General features: G+C 38.2%; 2 protein-coding genes across 6 annotated transcripts in view; one reads left to right on the forward strand and one right to left on the reverse strand.

Moving 5' to 3' along the window:
- Window positions 1-4,224, reverse strand: part of Entpd5 (ectonucleoside triphosphate diphosphohydrolase 5 (inactive)) — a 40,861-nt gene extending 36,637 nt beyond the window's left edge. For 2 of the 4 annotated variants that reach the window (XM_078050530.1, XM_078050527.1), the window contains exons 1-2: window positions 4,141-4,224; window positions 2,251-2,320 (exon numbers count right to left, since the gene is read on the reverse strand). The gene's annotated coding sequence lies outside the window, so the exon portion shown is untranslated. Of the gene's footprint in view, window positions 1-2,218; window positions 2,321-4,140 lie in introns of all 4 variants that reach the window. The other 2 variants (XM_078050528.1, XM_078050525.1) reach the window with 1 other exon arrangement.
- A 39-nt stretch (window positions 4,225-4,263) lies between these two features.
- The window catches only part of Bbof1 (basal body orientation factor 1), a 43,913-nt gene continuing 31,297 nt past the window's right edge, over window positions 4,264-16,879 (forward strand). For both annotated transcript variants that reach the window (XM_005321329.4, XM_078050510.1), the window contains exons 1-3: window positions 4,264-4,431; window positions 7,254-7,482; window positions 16,066-16,131. In XM_005321329.4, the coding sequence (XP_005321386.2) occupies window positions 4,364-4,431; window positions 7,254-7,482; window positions 16,066-16,131 (363 nt within the window). In that variant the 5' untranslated portion in view covers window positions 4,264-4,363. The remainder of the gene's footprint in view (window positions 4,432-7,253; window positions 7,483-16,065; window positions 16,132-16,879) is intronic.

Genomic DNA, 16,879 nt, shown 5'->3' on the forward strand with positions numbered 1-16,879 from the left:
GACTTTTTTTTTTTAAGAGAGAGTGAGAGAATTTTTTTTTTTAATATTTATTTTTTGGTTCTCTGCAGACACAACATCTTTGTTTGTATGTGGTGCTGAGGATCGAACCTGGGCCGCACGCATGCCAGGCGAGCGCGCTACCGCTTGAGCCACATCCCCAGGCCAAAGTATGTTGTTTTAACAACAGGAAGTAATAGAGTCTGTGGCAACTGGAAAGCACATGTCCCCATCTAAAGGAGCAGTTTTTTGCTGTTACACCAATTGTGGCCATAATGGAAGATAGGCCCCTTATGGTCAAGTCTTCTCATTTTTTTCAAGTTAATCAAAAGCACATCTGCTGGTTTTTATTTGATGACAATTCCACCCAAAATCCAAAAAACCACCATGTAGATCAAACAAAACACATTATGGGGCCTGGTATTGTAGCTCAGTGGTAGAGCACTTGCATTGCATTGTGAGGTACTGGGTTCAATCCTCAGCACCACATAAAAATAAATAAATAAAATAAATGAATTGTGTCCATTTACAACTAAAATAAATAAAATAGAAAAACCACATTATGGGCCAAATTCAGCCCTCAAGACCCAAGTTAATGACTTTGGTGTGCAGGATAAGACAAACTCCTCCTGACATTCTAAGTCCTTCATGAATGAGTTCCCAGCCTATCTTTCCGAATTCGTTTTGCCCATTCCTTCTATACAGGAACACCCTGCTCCAGTGATTTCTCAGACTTTAGCATGTATCAGAACCTCCTGGAGGGCTTTATTAGGCTGATTATTATTATTTTTTAGTTGCAGGGGATTGAACCTAGGGCCTCATACATGCTCAGCAAGTGCTCTACCACTGAGCTACAACCCCACCCCTTGGCTGGCTTGTAAATACATAGAATGCTGGACCTCAATGCCAAAATTTCTGATTTGAAAGGCCTAAGATGGAGCCTCTAAAAATGCATTTCTAACAAGTCCTCAGGTGATGCTGATGCTACTGATCTGGGGACCATGCTTCAGGAACCACAGTTAAACTGCCCTAATTAAACTACTCCTTGTCTCAAGCACTCAAGGAATTTTACTTCCACTGTTCTACTACCTTCCTAAATAGCCTTCCCTCTTCCTTTCAATCCACCTCCCTCTGTAAACTTTCTTAGACTATAACAGTCTTAAATGCCTCTAAATTCCTGTTGCACATGAGGTCTATGCCATCTCCCTTTTATTAATCACTGTTTATTGTTAAGTGTGTGTGTATAGGTGCCAAAAGAGACTGTGTATTCTCAGAGATCAATGTCTTAGTTGGAGTCTTATGACTGTGAGCAATTTGAGAGACAAGGCCCTCTCTTGTCCTGCCTCCCTTTATCCCTCAAGCTAACAAACAGCCTTATGGAGTGAGTACTCACTTCTTAAATAAATGAAACTTGAGGTATCCAAGTAAATACAAGTGAGTCTGAAATGTGGTTAACTTTTCTTATAGAACTGACTTTGAATTCCAGACAAATGGATTTATATCGCATGCCAAGGTTCGGATGGATAATTTGCATATTTTGCAAATAAAATTCAAGGAGTTTATAATTATCTGTGCCACTTCAATTTGCATATAAATAGTAATGTTAATAATTGATCTAAAATTGATAAGATTAAATTCTTGATCCCCCACCCTATTATAATAATTCCTTATAATGCCTCCGTAGGGCTATGAACTCATCATAATATACTAAGATATGTCCATTTAAGAAAATTATATATTTTTAGTATATGCAATAGAAGTAGAATGAAAGTAAATCCCATGACATTCAGAAAGACTGATGAGCCCCCTTCAGATATAGTTTGTATAGTATTATAGGATTCTAGAGGCTGTATGAAAACAAAATTAAAAACTGTTTATCTAGTCTTTTTCACCTACAGAGTATCATCTGTTATCAAGTAATTTCAAAAATGATTTACAAGGAGAAATTGGTCTCCAAAGGAAATCACAGTAAAATCACAGATGACTTTATGGAGTAAACTCAGTTTTGGAACTACCAGAATAATAATTTTGATATATTATAGTTCTTAATTCTAGACATAGCTTGTTGAGCAACTTCATACTTGATGTAACATTATCATTGGGAAAGAAAACTGATATAATTTGGCAAAAGATAGGGAATCCAAGACAAAAATAAAACAAAAAACTATCATCCAAAAACATCTTACATACATTTATGGATGTAAGCTAGTAGAGATATTACCTTGTATCCAGATAGATACCTGGTCTACCTACCAGGACCATAATGATCTTGTCTGCATGAAGACTCAGTCAATATACTCCACATTTCTATGTTGACCAGGAACTACAAGAATCAGGCAGAAAAAGAATTACAAACCTATGTCAAGGAAACCCTAGGTGGCTTATTCCAAGTTAAAAAGCATTAGAAAAACAGTGAAACAAAGCAAATACATGCAGTAAAATAGTCCCTGAAACTTCATAGTAAAGCTGCCTACCATCAATTGAAGAGGGAAATGCTATCAGATAAATGCCACCAGATAAAATTGAAGAAGGAAATGCTACCAGATAAATAGCAGCTTCCTAATGTACTATCTGTACCATCAGTTGTTTCTCACTAAACAATAACTGAAAAATAACACTCAGTTCTTTGGTAGGGAATGTGGAAATTCAGAAGACTGTTGATTCTAGAACCACTTCTATCAGAGTAAAACATTTTGACATTTCTCTTGACCATAGTCAAGTCACAACAGTTTTATCTACAAAAGCAAAGCCTATAAAAACATGTGTGATAGAATAAAGTACTTTAAGTATTATGCACATATTACAAAGTACTCTTGTTACAGTAAAAATTTTATGTTTACAAATGAATCTGTAGGCCTACCTTCAAGCAAGTTTTGGGCTTCTATAATTTTTTGAATGAATTCTAAATATACAAACAATGACAGAGGATGCCCTACTCTTTCTTCTCCGAGTTATCAATAGGTTGTTTTTATAGAACTTGAGACACACAAAAATAATCGTGACTTTATAGATTTCATATCAGAGGTAACCCTTCAATGTACTGTAATTTTACTCATGGACCCATGAGAAACAGAGGTCAAAATGCACCAGAAACGGTGAGAACAAGGTATAATCATGCTAGCAGATGCCAGGTCTAAGGTTTTCAGGGCTCCTTACCAAATCAGCGAGTTTCCTCTAATCACAGAATTGAGAAATAAAAACTACGTTAAGTGAAAAAAATAAGGGAAGGGGGTTATCAAAGACCTCAAGAAGGGGTATAGGATTCAGTTCTCCTGGGGAAATGGAGGAGGATCTACAATGACGTTTTAAAGAAATCTGAAATGTAATTTGAAATAGAGAATACCGCGGAGCAAAGCTTCAACCACAAGCCTTAACTACGAAACTGGAAGCCAGAATACCCATCTTCCTTAATGACTCACTGACTAACTCTCACTGAATGAAGATATAATTGTAGAGCTCCTCCCCTGACAAATGAGAGTCCTTTCGAGTACACCTCCTTTCCGAGGTGTAGTCAAGATTTGGGGGCGGGGTGGGGGTGAAGCAAGAGCTTTCAACTTTATGCAACTTGCAGAAAAAGAGACTGAGAACGAAGGAGGTATTGGCTAATGGTCCTGGGCGGGCGGCATGGGCCACACAGGACCCAGGGAGCCCAGGATCCGCCTGGCGACCCCACTCCACGGCACCCGGACGCTCTGTCCTGCGGAGGATGACAGCCTCGCCACTGCCCTAGGAAAAGTCCTCGATTGCCTCTCAGAAACGTTTGGCCTGGGACGTCCGCTAGTGCGCTGTCCCCTAAGGAACCTGCAAGTTAGAAGCCAGGAAACGGAGAAAGATTGCAAGAGTAGCTGAGGAGCAGCAAGGTCGAGGGCAAAGCAGCCGTGGTCGCGCAGGCTGCGGCGTAGAAGGTTGGCGAGAAGGAAAACTGCTAAACCGCAGCCACCACTCGGGCTACTGCGGCAGGGCGGACAGACCCGACGGGACCAAGCCTCTAGAGGCGAGGGCGCCCCAACCGCCGCGACGCCCACCACGCCCGGCCCATAGGATTCCGTGCCACCGCCCAGCGCTGCCGCCGGCCGTGCCGAGGACCCAGCCCAAACCCGGAGCAGGCGCCGCCGCCGCCGCCGCCACCACACGCACACTCACCGCGCGCGCCGCCCTGGCGCGGCCGCCCGCCGCCCTCGGCGCGATCTCCGCCCCGCCTCCTCGCGCGGCCGCGGCGCGGCCACGTCACGGCGCGTGCGCTCTTCGCGCGCCGGCAACTGCCTTGTGGACGTTACCCTCTCCGCGTGCTGGTTTCCTTGGAGACCGAACCGGCCCGGGAGGCCCGGACAGGCAACGACGAGGCTGAGCTCCTGGAGAAGCCAAGATGCCGCCGAAGAAAAAGGACAAACGGAAAGGGCAGGGCAAGGGCAAAGGCAAAGACAAAGACTCTAAGTAAGGAGCAGCCGCCCTGGAGTCCCCTCTCCCTGGGTGCCCTCAGGGGATTTGGAACTGGCTCCCTGGCTGCCGCCCACTGGCGGGTGCATCCCGCTCAGGCTCTCCAGGCTTCTAAGGACAGCGCCTACTGTTGATTCTAGCTTAGCCCCAGCCTGAGAGATCTCTGCTAGACGACTAAGATGATTTTGAACATCTGGAAGATGGTCTGGTCTGAGTGGTCAAAGTAATTCCTTGTGCCTTTTCAGGAATCCCGAGTGGTTCGAGGAAGAACCTAAGCATTTGACCAGTTTGGGTAACTGTTTAGATTTCCCAAAACTGATGAGAGGCGGGTAACGAACGCTCTAAGCACTAAACCCTTCCAAGCTTGAAGTTGCTGCTAGATTGCCACCAGGCCTATTGGGTGACCTCTGTGGCTTCTAAACATATTAGAGTTTTACGTGGTGTCCCACCATATATGGGACCACAGGAATACCCAAATTTGTGATGTTTATGGAGTAACTTGTTTGGGCGGAAATGTAGCTCAGTGGTAGAGTGCTTAGATGGCGTGAGTGAGGCCCAGGATTCCAAAATTCCAGGGTGATAAAAATAAAATAAATATATAAAAAAGAATTTGTTTAAGAGAGTAACTCATGTTTACTACAGACAATTTGGAAAACATGGAGGGGAGTGGAGAAAAGAAGTGAAAAAAAAAATCAGGGCTCGAGTTGGGGCTCAGTCGCTGAATACTTGCCTAGTAGATGTGAGGCACTGCATTTAAAAAGTAAACAAAATAAAGGCATGCTGTTCATCTACAACTATAAAAAATATTTTTTAAAAAAATCACCCATGGGGGCTGGAGACGTGGCTCTAGCGGTAGCGCGCTCGCCTGGCATGCGTGCGTTCCGGGTTGGATCCTCAGCACCACATACAAACAAAGATGTTGTGTCCGCCGAAAAAAACTAAAAAATAAATAAAACACAATCTCTCTCTCTCTCTCTCTCTCTCTCTCTCTCTCTCTCTCTCTCTCTCTCTCTCTCTCTCTCTCTCAAAAATAAATAAATAAATAAATAATAAAAAATCACCCAAGGGCTGGGGATGATGTGGCTCAAGAGGTAGCGCGCTCACCTGTCTTGCGTGGGGCCCGGGTTGGATCCTCAGCACCACATACAAAGATGTTGTGTCTGCTGAAAACCAAAAAATGAATAAGAGATTCATTAAAATTAAAAAATTTTTAAGAGATTCTTTCTCTCTTAAAAAAAAAAAAATCACCCGTAATCCCATCATCTATAGATCGTTAACTAGTACTGTCATTTTGTGATAGCCCAATTATTTGTAGCTTTTTTCCCCCTTTGTATTAATGTAAGTGTTCTTCTACAGGGTATTTTTGTGTTTTGTTTTTAACAAAACTTCAGAGTTTAGCACTTTTTAAAAGTGCCAAGGCCTTATCACATCTGGTATTCATTATCATTTGTTTTCAGATTTTGGCCATATGTCTGCAGTACACATGCAAAAAATTTAGGAACATTGAGAATAACAGACCTTTTTTTTTTTTTTCATGGATGTACCGCTGCCCATTGTTTGAGAAACCCTGCTTTCTTTCTTCAGTCAGTGTTAGGGGTATCTACTTTAGAAGTATCTAATTTCTTACACCAATACTATGGTACCTTCTGGGAGCAAGTAGATGATTGTAGCAAGGCAGTCTATCCCTAATGCTGAAAAGAGAGATCAACAGCTGTACCAGCCTGGTGTAGGGGGTTGGAGATAGAACTGGCCTTAATTTGAAGAGAACAAAAGGTAGAGGTGAAAAGGTACTGAGGACCAAGAGTTGAAGAATGTATAATGGAGGTGACAGTATAGAAAAGTCCACTCACATGTGTGTGAGAATGTTTAGAATTTAAATACAGGTGAAGCTTTTTATATATTATCAATATATTTATATATGCCTACCATGTAAAAAGGGACAGTGTTATACTCATACAATAAATATTTTAAAAATCTCTCCTTTTATTGTGTTAATCTTTAAATTCATTCATCCATTCATTCATTCATTCATCTTGGAAGAGCTGGGGATCAAATCCAGGGAAGGCCTATAAACTCAGTCTCTATTTTTAAAAAAATATCCTCTTCACCTTTGTATATACATGAGTGTGGTTTGTATCTCAGGCATTTTTAAACCCTGGTGCACTGTGGTACCAACTTGTAGAATATTTAACATTCTTGCCCAAGTGATTTGATCTTTTGTTCAAGGCCCAGCCAAAACAACAAAAGTAAAAACCCAAAACAACACCCCACCCCCCACTAGTGGGGTGTTTTGGGTTTCTTCCAGGGGCACACTACAAATGTACCCTTAGAAGAAAAGTAACAAAGCAGTAAGAACCAAAGTTCACAGCCAAGTGAATAAGAATAGAAGAAAATTCAAATATGAGAAAATTAAAAGAAAAATGAAAAGTTGTAGCTTTATGAAATGAATTTGACTTTCCTTCTAGTCTTTAAGAATTATGCTCCAAAACACTCTTCTAGAAAGAGGTACCTCTTAATTCTCAAGTGAAAATAAGTGTGTGTGTGTGTATTTTATATATATATTTATTTTATTTATTTTTTTTTTTTGCAGTTGTAGATGAACAGAATGCCTTTATTTTTTTAATGTGATGCTAAGGATCAAACCCAGTACCTCACACATTCTAGGCAAGCACTCTGCCACTGAGCTGCAGCCCTACCCCAATTAAATATATTTCATTCATTCAACAGTATTTGCTTGTATATATACAGTGTCAAACAAAATAGAATACTAATATAGTAGAGAAATAGTTATATACTTTTAATGTTCTCTTCCTACACAGGAAGATGATAAGACCAGAAGATACTGTGGTGGAACAAGCCAAGGCCAATGCCTCTCTTTGGGAGGCCAGATTAGAAATCACTGAACTCTCTAGGATTGAGTATCGTGATACTTCTCGGAGACTGGCCAAAAGTAATGAGGACTTAAAGAAACTGCAGTACAAAATGGAAAAAGATACCATGTCCATATTAAGCTACCTGAAGAAGCAGGATCAGGAAAAAGATAATATGGTAGGTAGATAGAAAGCCTCCTGAGCTTCATATAATTCCTCTGTGATTATATGTTTCAAGGATTTTAATATTTTGAAATTGTACATTGTTAAGACATTACAGTGAGCTTTTTAAAAAATATATATATATTTTTTTACTCGGAAAATTATATTTTTATTTGTAGGAAACCCATCTCCTCTTACAGACATATAAACATTTCCTAATCATCTAATATTTATGATGCTATAACTCTTGGGTAGTTTATAAAGAACAGAAAATTATTTCTTTCACTTTTTGGAGGCTGGAGTTCAAGATCCAGATGCTAATGGGTATGGCTTTCCAGTGGGGGCTTGGTTTCTTCAAAGATGGTGCCGTGAAGCCAGGTTCCCTGAAGGAGAACACTCTGTTTTAGGACAGCAGAAGGAGGAAAGAAAGCTGGTAGAACTCTGCATGAAGCCATTTCATTAGGATCTCAATTCCATTCTGGAGAAAAGAAGCTCTTATGATCTAAGCATCAAAAAAATATATATATTTTTTTATTGTTTTCTTATATTTTCTTTTTTTTATTTATTTTTTATTGGTTGTTCACAACATTACAAAGCTCTTGACATATCATACTTCGAACAATAGTTTCAAGTGAGTTATGAACTCCCATTTTTACCCCAAATAAAAATATATTTTAATATTTCTAAATTTGTTCTAATTAGGTGTATAATGCAGTAGAATACATTTTGTTTGATACATCATATATAAATGGAGTATAACTTCTCATTTGTCTGGTTGTACATGATGTAGAGCTACACAGGTCATGTACACATATGCATATAGGGTAATGTCCAATTTATTCTACTATCATTGCTACCCCCATACCCCCTCCCCTTCCTTCACTCCCTTCTGTCTAGTCCAAAATACCTCTATTCTTCCCCCACTTCTTATTGTGAATTAGCATTCACATATCAAGAAAATATTCTGCCTTTGGTTCTTTGGGATTGGTTTATTTTGCTTAGCATAATATTCTCCAGTTCCATCCATTTACTGGCAAATGTCATAATTTCATTCTTCTTTAAGGCTGATTAATATTCCATTGTGTATATATACCACAATTTCTTTATCCATTCATTTGATGAAGGGCACCTTGGTTGGTTCCATAGTTTAGCTATAGTAAATTGAGCTGCTATAAACACTGATGTGGCTGTATCACTGTAGTATGCTGAATTTAAGTCCTTTGAGTATAAACCAAAGTGGGATGACTGGGTCAAATGGTGGTTCCATCCCAAGTTTTCTTGGGAATCTTCATACTGCTTTCCACAGTGGTTTCACCAACTTGCAGTCCCACCAGCAATGTATGAGTGTACCTTTTACCCCACATCCTCACCAACATTTATTGTTGCTTGTATTCTTAATGATTGCCATTCTGACTAGAATGAGATAGAATCTCAGTGTAGTTTTGATTTGAATTTCTCTAATTGCTAGAGATGTTGAACATTTTTTCATATATTTTTTGATCAATTGTATTTCTTAACTCTCTTTGAAACAAAACTTTTTCAGAGTGGTTTTACTGTTATTAATATTTATTTTGAATTCTTGACTCTTGTTTTCTTGTCTCAAACAAATAGAAAGTGATAACCACAAGGGAGCATTATGAACACTTCATTTTGCACTGGAGAATGGAACACAAGAGCATTTTACTTTTGGCCACATCCCAAACCCTTTGTAAATTTTATTTTGGGAGAGGGTCTCACTAAGTTGCCCAGGCTGACCTTGATTGCCATCCTCCTGCCTTCCAAGTAGCTGGGATTACAGGCATACAATACCACACCCAATATGATCTCTGTGTTTTGATGCTGATATTTAGTTTTATTGATTTGTTAAAATTCACTGATAATCCATGATAGATTATAAACCCAGCAAATCTCTCTCTCTCTCTCTCTCTCTCTCTCTCTCTCTCTCTCTCTCTCTCTCTCTGTGCCACTTGAATCTTTTATCTTATTATACTTTATTGAAGTGTTGAGAGTAAAGCTATCATTTTAGATCTGAAAGAAAAAGGGAGAGAATTAAGATTATGGAGCCACTATTTTGTGCCAGGCACTATGCTGGCTACTAATTATCTCCTTTAATTCTTTTAATAACCACATGTAGCCAAAATATTGTTATGTCCATTATATAGACAAAGAAATTGGCTCTCAGGACAGGTAAGTTGCCCAAGTCACAGAGCTAGTAGGCATTAAAGGTGGCACTTAGGTGTAACTACAAATTTTCTTTCTGCCTCTATAAACTGCTTGGAAACCCAAGGAAATTTCCACTGTGTTGAGAATGTAAGCTTCCTTTACATAATATTTTTGTAGTTTTTCTATTTGTGTATGCATACCGATAAATAGGACATTCTATAGTCATTAAAATGTATATAAATAGTATCATATTGTACAGATCTTTTGCAACTTTTTCAGACAGTTCTTGATGTGTTGCCCAGGCTGTTGGTAAACTCCAGGCTCCTCCTGCCTCAGCCTCCTCAGTATCTAGGACTATAGTTGCATGCCACCAAGCCTGACTCAGCATCTTGTTTTTTTTTTTTTTTTACTCAACATTGTTATTGTGATATATTCACAAAAATCACATGATTCAGTTTATTTTCTTAAAATTTATTAATAGGTATATTCTATTTTTTTCATTCATTTTAACTGCTTTATAATATACTATTAAATAAACCAAGATTTATGTTTATCCCCCATTGGTTAGTTAAACTCCCATTTTTTTCACTAGTATAATAAACATCACTGTTACAATGAACATTCCTGTATATGTCTGCCTGAGACCACATGTGGGGGATTCTTTAGACTAGATACCAGGAAGTAAGATTTTAAATTATGGGGTAAACTCAGCTTCAATTTCACAAGAGTTTTTTAATTTTGTGAGCCAGATGCCATGGCACAAACCGTGAGAAACTAATGTGACTCCATTTTTAAAAAATAAATAACAGCAGCTTCTACCTCAAGTCCTGTCCTAAGGAAGGGGGCGTGACCCTTGTCCTTGGAAAAACCCACAGAACACTCCTAAATACATACCCACCCTGCTGAGTTGTTTGTAAATAACAGGAGAGGTCTGCTGTGCCAGGTGTCCCTGACTCAGTTAGGCTAGGTGAGGACCCATGGCAACCCCCTAGCAACCTCCAATCAGCATAAGACAGGGGAAATACCTGGAATCTCAGATGACCCCCAAGTAGTTTATGGTGGTTGATAACATGTTGGGAAACCATGTAGTTTAGCACGTACACTCCTCATGGCCTAAACCAATCAGTTCAAAGAAATCCCCTTCTTGTACTAGCCAATCACCCCTAACCAACTCGTTCCCGCCATTGAATGTGCTAATCAATGTTAAGAGTTGTTTGATTTTCCCGCGGTATGGAATGATTTGCTGTGCGGTGTTGTGAAGCATAGAGTATCCCCCCCAAAAAAACCTATAAAATCTCACTGAACAAAGGACCAGGACTCACTCCCTGGGACCGCTGCGTCCGGAGCGTTTGTGAGTCCAGGCTCGAGCTTGCAATAAAGACTCTTGTGTGCTTGCATCGGATTCGGCTCTTAGAGGTCTATTGGGGTCCCACAAATCTGGCATAACACCTGTAATCCCAGCAATTTTAGGCTTAAGGTAGGAGGTTCACAAGATTAAGGCCCATTTAGGCAATTTAGCAAGACTTGGTCTCAAAAATTTTTTTAAAAAGCCTGATGGGTGGGACTGGGGTTGTGGCTCAGTGGTAAACACACTTGCCTAGCATGCCTGAGACAAATAAATAAAAATAAAGATTCAACTGCTACACCCCTGTAACCTCAGGGTCTGAAGAAGCTAAGGCAGGAGAATTGCAAATTCAAGGACAGCTTCATCAATTTATCAAGGCCCTAAGCAATTTACTGAGACTGTGTCTCTAAATAAAAAATAAGGGCTGGGGTTGTAGCTCAGTGTTTGAGCGCTTGACTAGCACGTGCGAGGGTTTGATCCTCAGCGCCACATAAAAATAAATAAAAGGTATTGTGTCCAACTATAACTAAAAAAATAAATCTTAAAATAATAAATAAAAAGGACTAGGGATGTATCTCAGTGGTTAAGCCCTCCTGAATTCAATCCCTGGTACCAAAAAAAAAAAAAAAAGGATTGGAATAAAGCTCAGAGGGAGAATTCTCGGTTCAACCCCCAGTACCACACATGAAAAATTATTTTACCCAGGGACTTTGCATGCTAGGTAAATGCTCTACCACTGAGCTACACCTCCAGCCCCCACAAAGGATTAAATCTGAGCTCCAGAGGTGTTATACCAATTTATATTGTCACAAATGATGTATTACCCACATATGACTCAACCCTTGGTATTGTATTTAATTATTCTATCATTGTTGTTGTAATTTGTATTTTCCTTACAACTATTCATCTTGGACATCTTTTATATGTTCCTTCATCCATTTTGCACACACACTGGGGATTAACTGAACTCAGGGCCTTACACATGCTAGGCGAGTACTCTACAAGTGAGCTATACCCTCAGCCCCTTCACTATTTTTTATTGTTTATGTTTTTGCTTCAGTACACGTAAATAAACCAGAGTGAAGCAGAGCAAGGCTGGCTATATAAGGATGACATACAAATTCATGTATAATTCCATAGTTTTTCAAATGACACCTTTTCAGTGATAAGACATCTTATCTCCCTGTATAAATATTAAAACCAACCCTATTCCAGCATTCTTTAGTCTTATCACTTCTTTTTCTTTGTGACATTTATTACTTTCCATCTATTAATAATGCATGTCACTTACATATTTGTCTATTGTCTCTTTTCCTAATTTGAATGAAACCTCACAGAAGAAGACAACTTGGGGCCTCTTGTTGTTGTTAAGGATTATATCACCTGAGCAACAGGGCCTAGCACATAGTAGCCATTCAGTACATTCTTTTTTGCTATGTATGAATATACTAATACTTTGAATTGTTATGAATGTACTGATGTTTTTAAAAAGTTAATAGCAATAACAACTAAATTCAAGATGATATTGAAAGTACATTAGAGAAGTCAAACAACTGAACATTTACATGGATTTTATGTATTTTATTAAAGTCTAATTTTTTACGCATTTTTTTACATTCTCAGACAACTTCTGTTTTAAAAATTACTTTTTGAATAGTAGGTGTTATATACATTGTCCCCCTATAAAATATTATTCTAAAGTAAGTTTTTTAATCAGCCATACAAATAGTTTTTGAAATTAATTAATAGACACTCTTCATCCTACATTAGTTAATTAGTATTGGTTTGTATTTATCAATATCACTTACTTGTATTTTCAGATTGAGATCTGCCTCTGTATATCAGAGGCCAGCATCTTGCTGTAGCAAATGCGGTTTCTTACAATCATGGGTTCCCATTAAAACCAAAGAAACTGGGGCTGGGGATTTAACTGAATGGTAGAGCACATGCTTAGCATGCCTCAGGCCCTGGGTTCAATCCCCCAAAACAAGAATAACAATAATAAAAACAAAGAAAGTATATTGGGAAGAAGAAAAAAAATCAGATTAAATAAATATCAGTTAATTAGCTCTCCCATAGTTTCCATTTTTTTGTTTTTAAGATGAGGACTCACTATGTTGCCCAGGCACTGACCTTGAACTCCTTGGCTCAAGTAATCCTCCTGCCTCAGCCTCCCACGTAGTTAGGGCTGTAGGCGTATCTAGCTTCTTCCATAGTTAATTATTATCTATTTTGCAGTATTCTATAAATGTGATATTTTCTGAAACTCTTTATAGTATTACTTCACATTAATTATAGAAATATTAGAAATGAAATTTTTCTTATGAAATGTGTTTTGAAAACAATTTTGTCTTGAACAAAGCTAGGAGATTTTCTCAAAGACTGGGTTTTTGTATTTGAGGATTTGTTGAATCAATCATAAAGTAATCTTATTAAGTGTCACACCTGTTCTATGTGACTTGGGACTGTTCCAATATATTTTTTAAATTTCTAGATTTTTCTTAAGCTGCTCTAAGATAATATTTTATAATATATTACTTCTAAATCCTCTGATTCTATAACCATATCAATGAATCTTTAGTTTAAAAAGCTACTTAGGTTCCCCACTGAAATGGACCAGCATTCCCTAGAGAAGCACTTGGAACTAATTAGAAAAAACTATTGATTCCAGGATTTAGGTAGGATGTAAAAGATAACCGTGGAATATCTTATTGTGCCAGAAAGTGAGTAAATGTTAAAGTACACAAAGGCTAACTTGAAGAGACTACAACTGGCTAAATCTGAGACAAGCAAAATAAACATTGGCAATAATAGATTGTAACTTATTGAATAAAAAAAGAATCCTAAGTCTACACTATTAACCAATACATACATTAATAAATAAGGGAGGGGCCTAGGGATGTAGCTCAGTGGTAGAGTGCTTGCTTAGCATCTGTGAGGCTCTGGGTTAGATCTTTAGCACCACCAAAAATGAAATTTTAGATAAATAATGATGGGGTGGGAATATAGCTTAATGGTAGAATACTTGCCTAGCATGTTCAAAGCCTTGAGTTTGATTCCACAGAACTGCATAACAAAAACAAAAAACACCAAACAACCAAGTAAATAAAGAAGAGGGGAAATTTTTTCTTACATAGAATGCCAATTAATTCATTTATAAGGAGTGATGAAGCTAGAAAAATCACTATTTGGAATCAGTCAAGAATTATCAGCAGACCTATAAAATTGGCCCTAATTCAATCCTTCTAAGAGGCAACTGAACACAGAAAGATACCCCAGTTATGTGAGTGCTCAGAATAAAGGCTGTGTTAGGACAACACAGAGAGGGCAGCCATAGGTAAACCAAGGAGAGCGACCATGGGAAAACCAACCTGCCAACACTTTCATCTTGGACCTCCAACTTCCAGAACTTTGAAAAATAAATTCATGTTGTTTAAATCACCTATTTTGTGATATTTTGTTATGGTACCTGCTACCATAGTTTGCTAAACTAATACAGTAGGGTTACTGGGAGGATTAATTAAAATAATCTGTTAAAAGAACTTAGAATGGTGGCTAGCATTTAATATCCAATTTAAAAAACTAGAATTATCTATGGATGCTAGAACTAGTAGGTGAAAGTTTGATGAGGAGAACACTATTTGCATAGTCTCAAAATATGTTTCCACAAATTTCTTAATAATTATAAAAGGAAAACCATAATTTTTAAATGGAGAAAACTGGCAGACATAATCTTATTCAATTGATTGTATTAACGTCATTCACCTTAGGATGGGATGTACTAAAAAGGATATATTATCACTTAGGTAGAATACGCATTTCCTAAATACATAGTAGCCATAAGGAAACATCAGAAAAGCCCAACCTTGTGCAGTGTTCTTCAAAAATACTGATATAGGTCAGACATGGTAGCACATGCCTGTAATCCCAGCTACTTGAGAGGCTGAGGCAGGAGGATTGCAATTGAGGACAGCCTGGGCAATTTAATGAGACCCTGTCTCAAAATAGAATTTCAAAAGGGCTGGGGATATAGCTTAACAGTAGAGTACCCTGGGCTCAATTTTTAGTACCATAAGAAGAAAGAAAGAAAAAGAGATGTTAGAGTCTGTAAACAAGTCAGGATGGCGCCTGGCATTTTGCCAGAGGGAGTGGTTTATGAAGTAACACCAGCGAGCCATTAAGTGTGGAGATTCCTTATTGGTTGACTGCTATATCTAGTTTATGTTAATTAGATAAGTGTGTGGAATGTATAAATACCCCTCCTGTCCTACAATAAATGGCTCCCACTCCTGCTGTATCAATGTACACAAGTTGCTTGTCACCCCCCAATTAGTTTGCTGCAGCCAGACTGCAGCAAAGAGAGGTGTACACATACCATGGAATATTATGTAATCTGAAAAAGGAAATCCTGTCATATGCTTCAACATGGTGAACCTCAAGGACATTATACTAAATCAAATAAGCCAATCACAAGAGGTCAAATACTATTTGGTTCCTCTCATTTGAAGAATATAAAGCAATCAAAAAACAAGGGATTGGGATTATAGCTCAGTGGTAGAGCACTTGCCTAGCATGTGTGAAGCACTGGGTTCAATTCTCAGTACTACATATAAATAAATAAAATAAATGTCCATCAACAACTAAAAAAATTTTTTTAAATTGTAAAAATGAAGTATAAGGTGGTTGCCAAGGGCTGTGGGGAAAGAGAAGGGAGCATTAGTGCTTAATGGGTATAGAGTTTTAATTTTGCAAGATTGAAAAGTTTGAGATATTTTGTTCAACAATGTAAATGTATTTAAAACTACTGAACTGTGCACTGAAAATGGTGAAGACTGTAAATTTAATGGTGTGTTTTTTAACCATGCGTTAAAAAAAAATCACCTAGGTAATTCTCTGATGATAGCTTGGTTTTGGAGATTGCCAATAACAGATTAAGGATATGGGAAAACTCCTGTCCCCTTCTCCTCTTCCTGCTTTACTACCTCTCCTACCCCACTGGTCTTAATATGTAAAATACTAAAACATGTGAGTGAAAGTAGACTACAGAACAATTTTAACATCTTCCTGACTTTGCATTTTCATCTTTCTCAGATTGAAAAGCTAAAACAACAACTGGCTGAGACGAAAGAAAAAGCTCAAGAGGAGAAGGAAAAATTAGTGAGTATTTATATATACTAATACTTCTTTTGCTAAGTAGTCAGGTTTTTAGTGAGCTTAGATATTTAAGACCTGATAAGTGGAAAAGTTTAAAGCCTACATACTTAAACTCAAAAAGAACATATTATAGGCAAGGTGTGGCAGCATATACCTATAATTCCAGAGGCTGGGGTAGGAGAATTTCAAGTGTGAGATCAACCTCAGCAACTTAGTGAGGCCCTAAGGACTTAGAGAAACCCTGTCTCAAAATAAAACATTAAAAAAAGGCTGGGGATGTGGTTAAGAACCCTTGGATTCAATTCCTAGCACCAATGATAATAATAATTACAACAATAACAACATTATGAAATTTTTATTATAGAAAACTTAGAAAATTATCTGGTATTAGGGGTGCTTACTGATCCTACTTGTATTGCTCCTGGTGCTTTTCAGTAGACAAGCTAAGAAATACATATTTGCCTGTACTAATATTTTCCGTTCAGTTGCAGGAATATAGGATTTTTACTTAACTTTACCTGCATCTCGTTTCTCCCTTGCCAAAGCCCTGCCTTTTTTTTTTTAAAGATATAGAGAGAATTTTTAAAATATTTTTTAGTTTTCGGTGGACACAACATCTTTTTTTGAATGTGGTGCTGAGGATCAAACCCGGGCCGTACGCATGCCAGGCGAGCGTGCTACCACTTGAGCCACATCCCCAGCCCCAAAGTCCTGCTTTTTAATGATGTCAGCATAATTACCACATTGCTTA

This window comes from Ictidomys tridecemlineatus, chromosome 5 (genome assembly GCF_052094955.1).
Source record: "Ictidomys tridecemlineatus isolate mIctTri1 chromosome 5, mIctTri1.hap1, whole genome shotgun sequence".
In the NCBI taxonomy this organism is placed as follows: Eukaryota; Metazoa; Chordata; class Mammalia; order Rodentia; family Sciuridae; genus Ictidomys; species Ictidomys tridecemlineatus.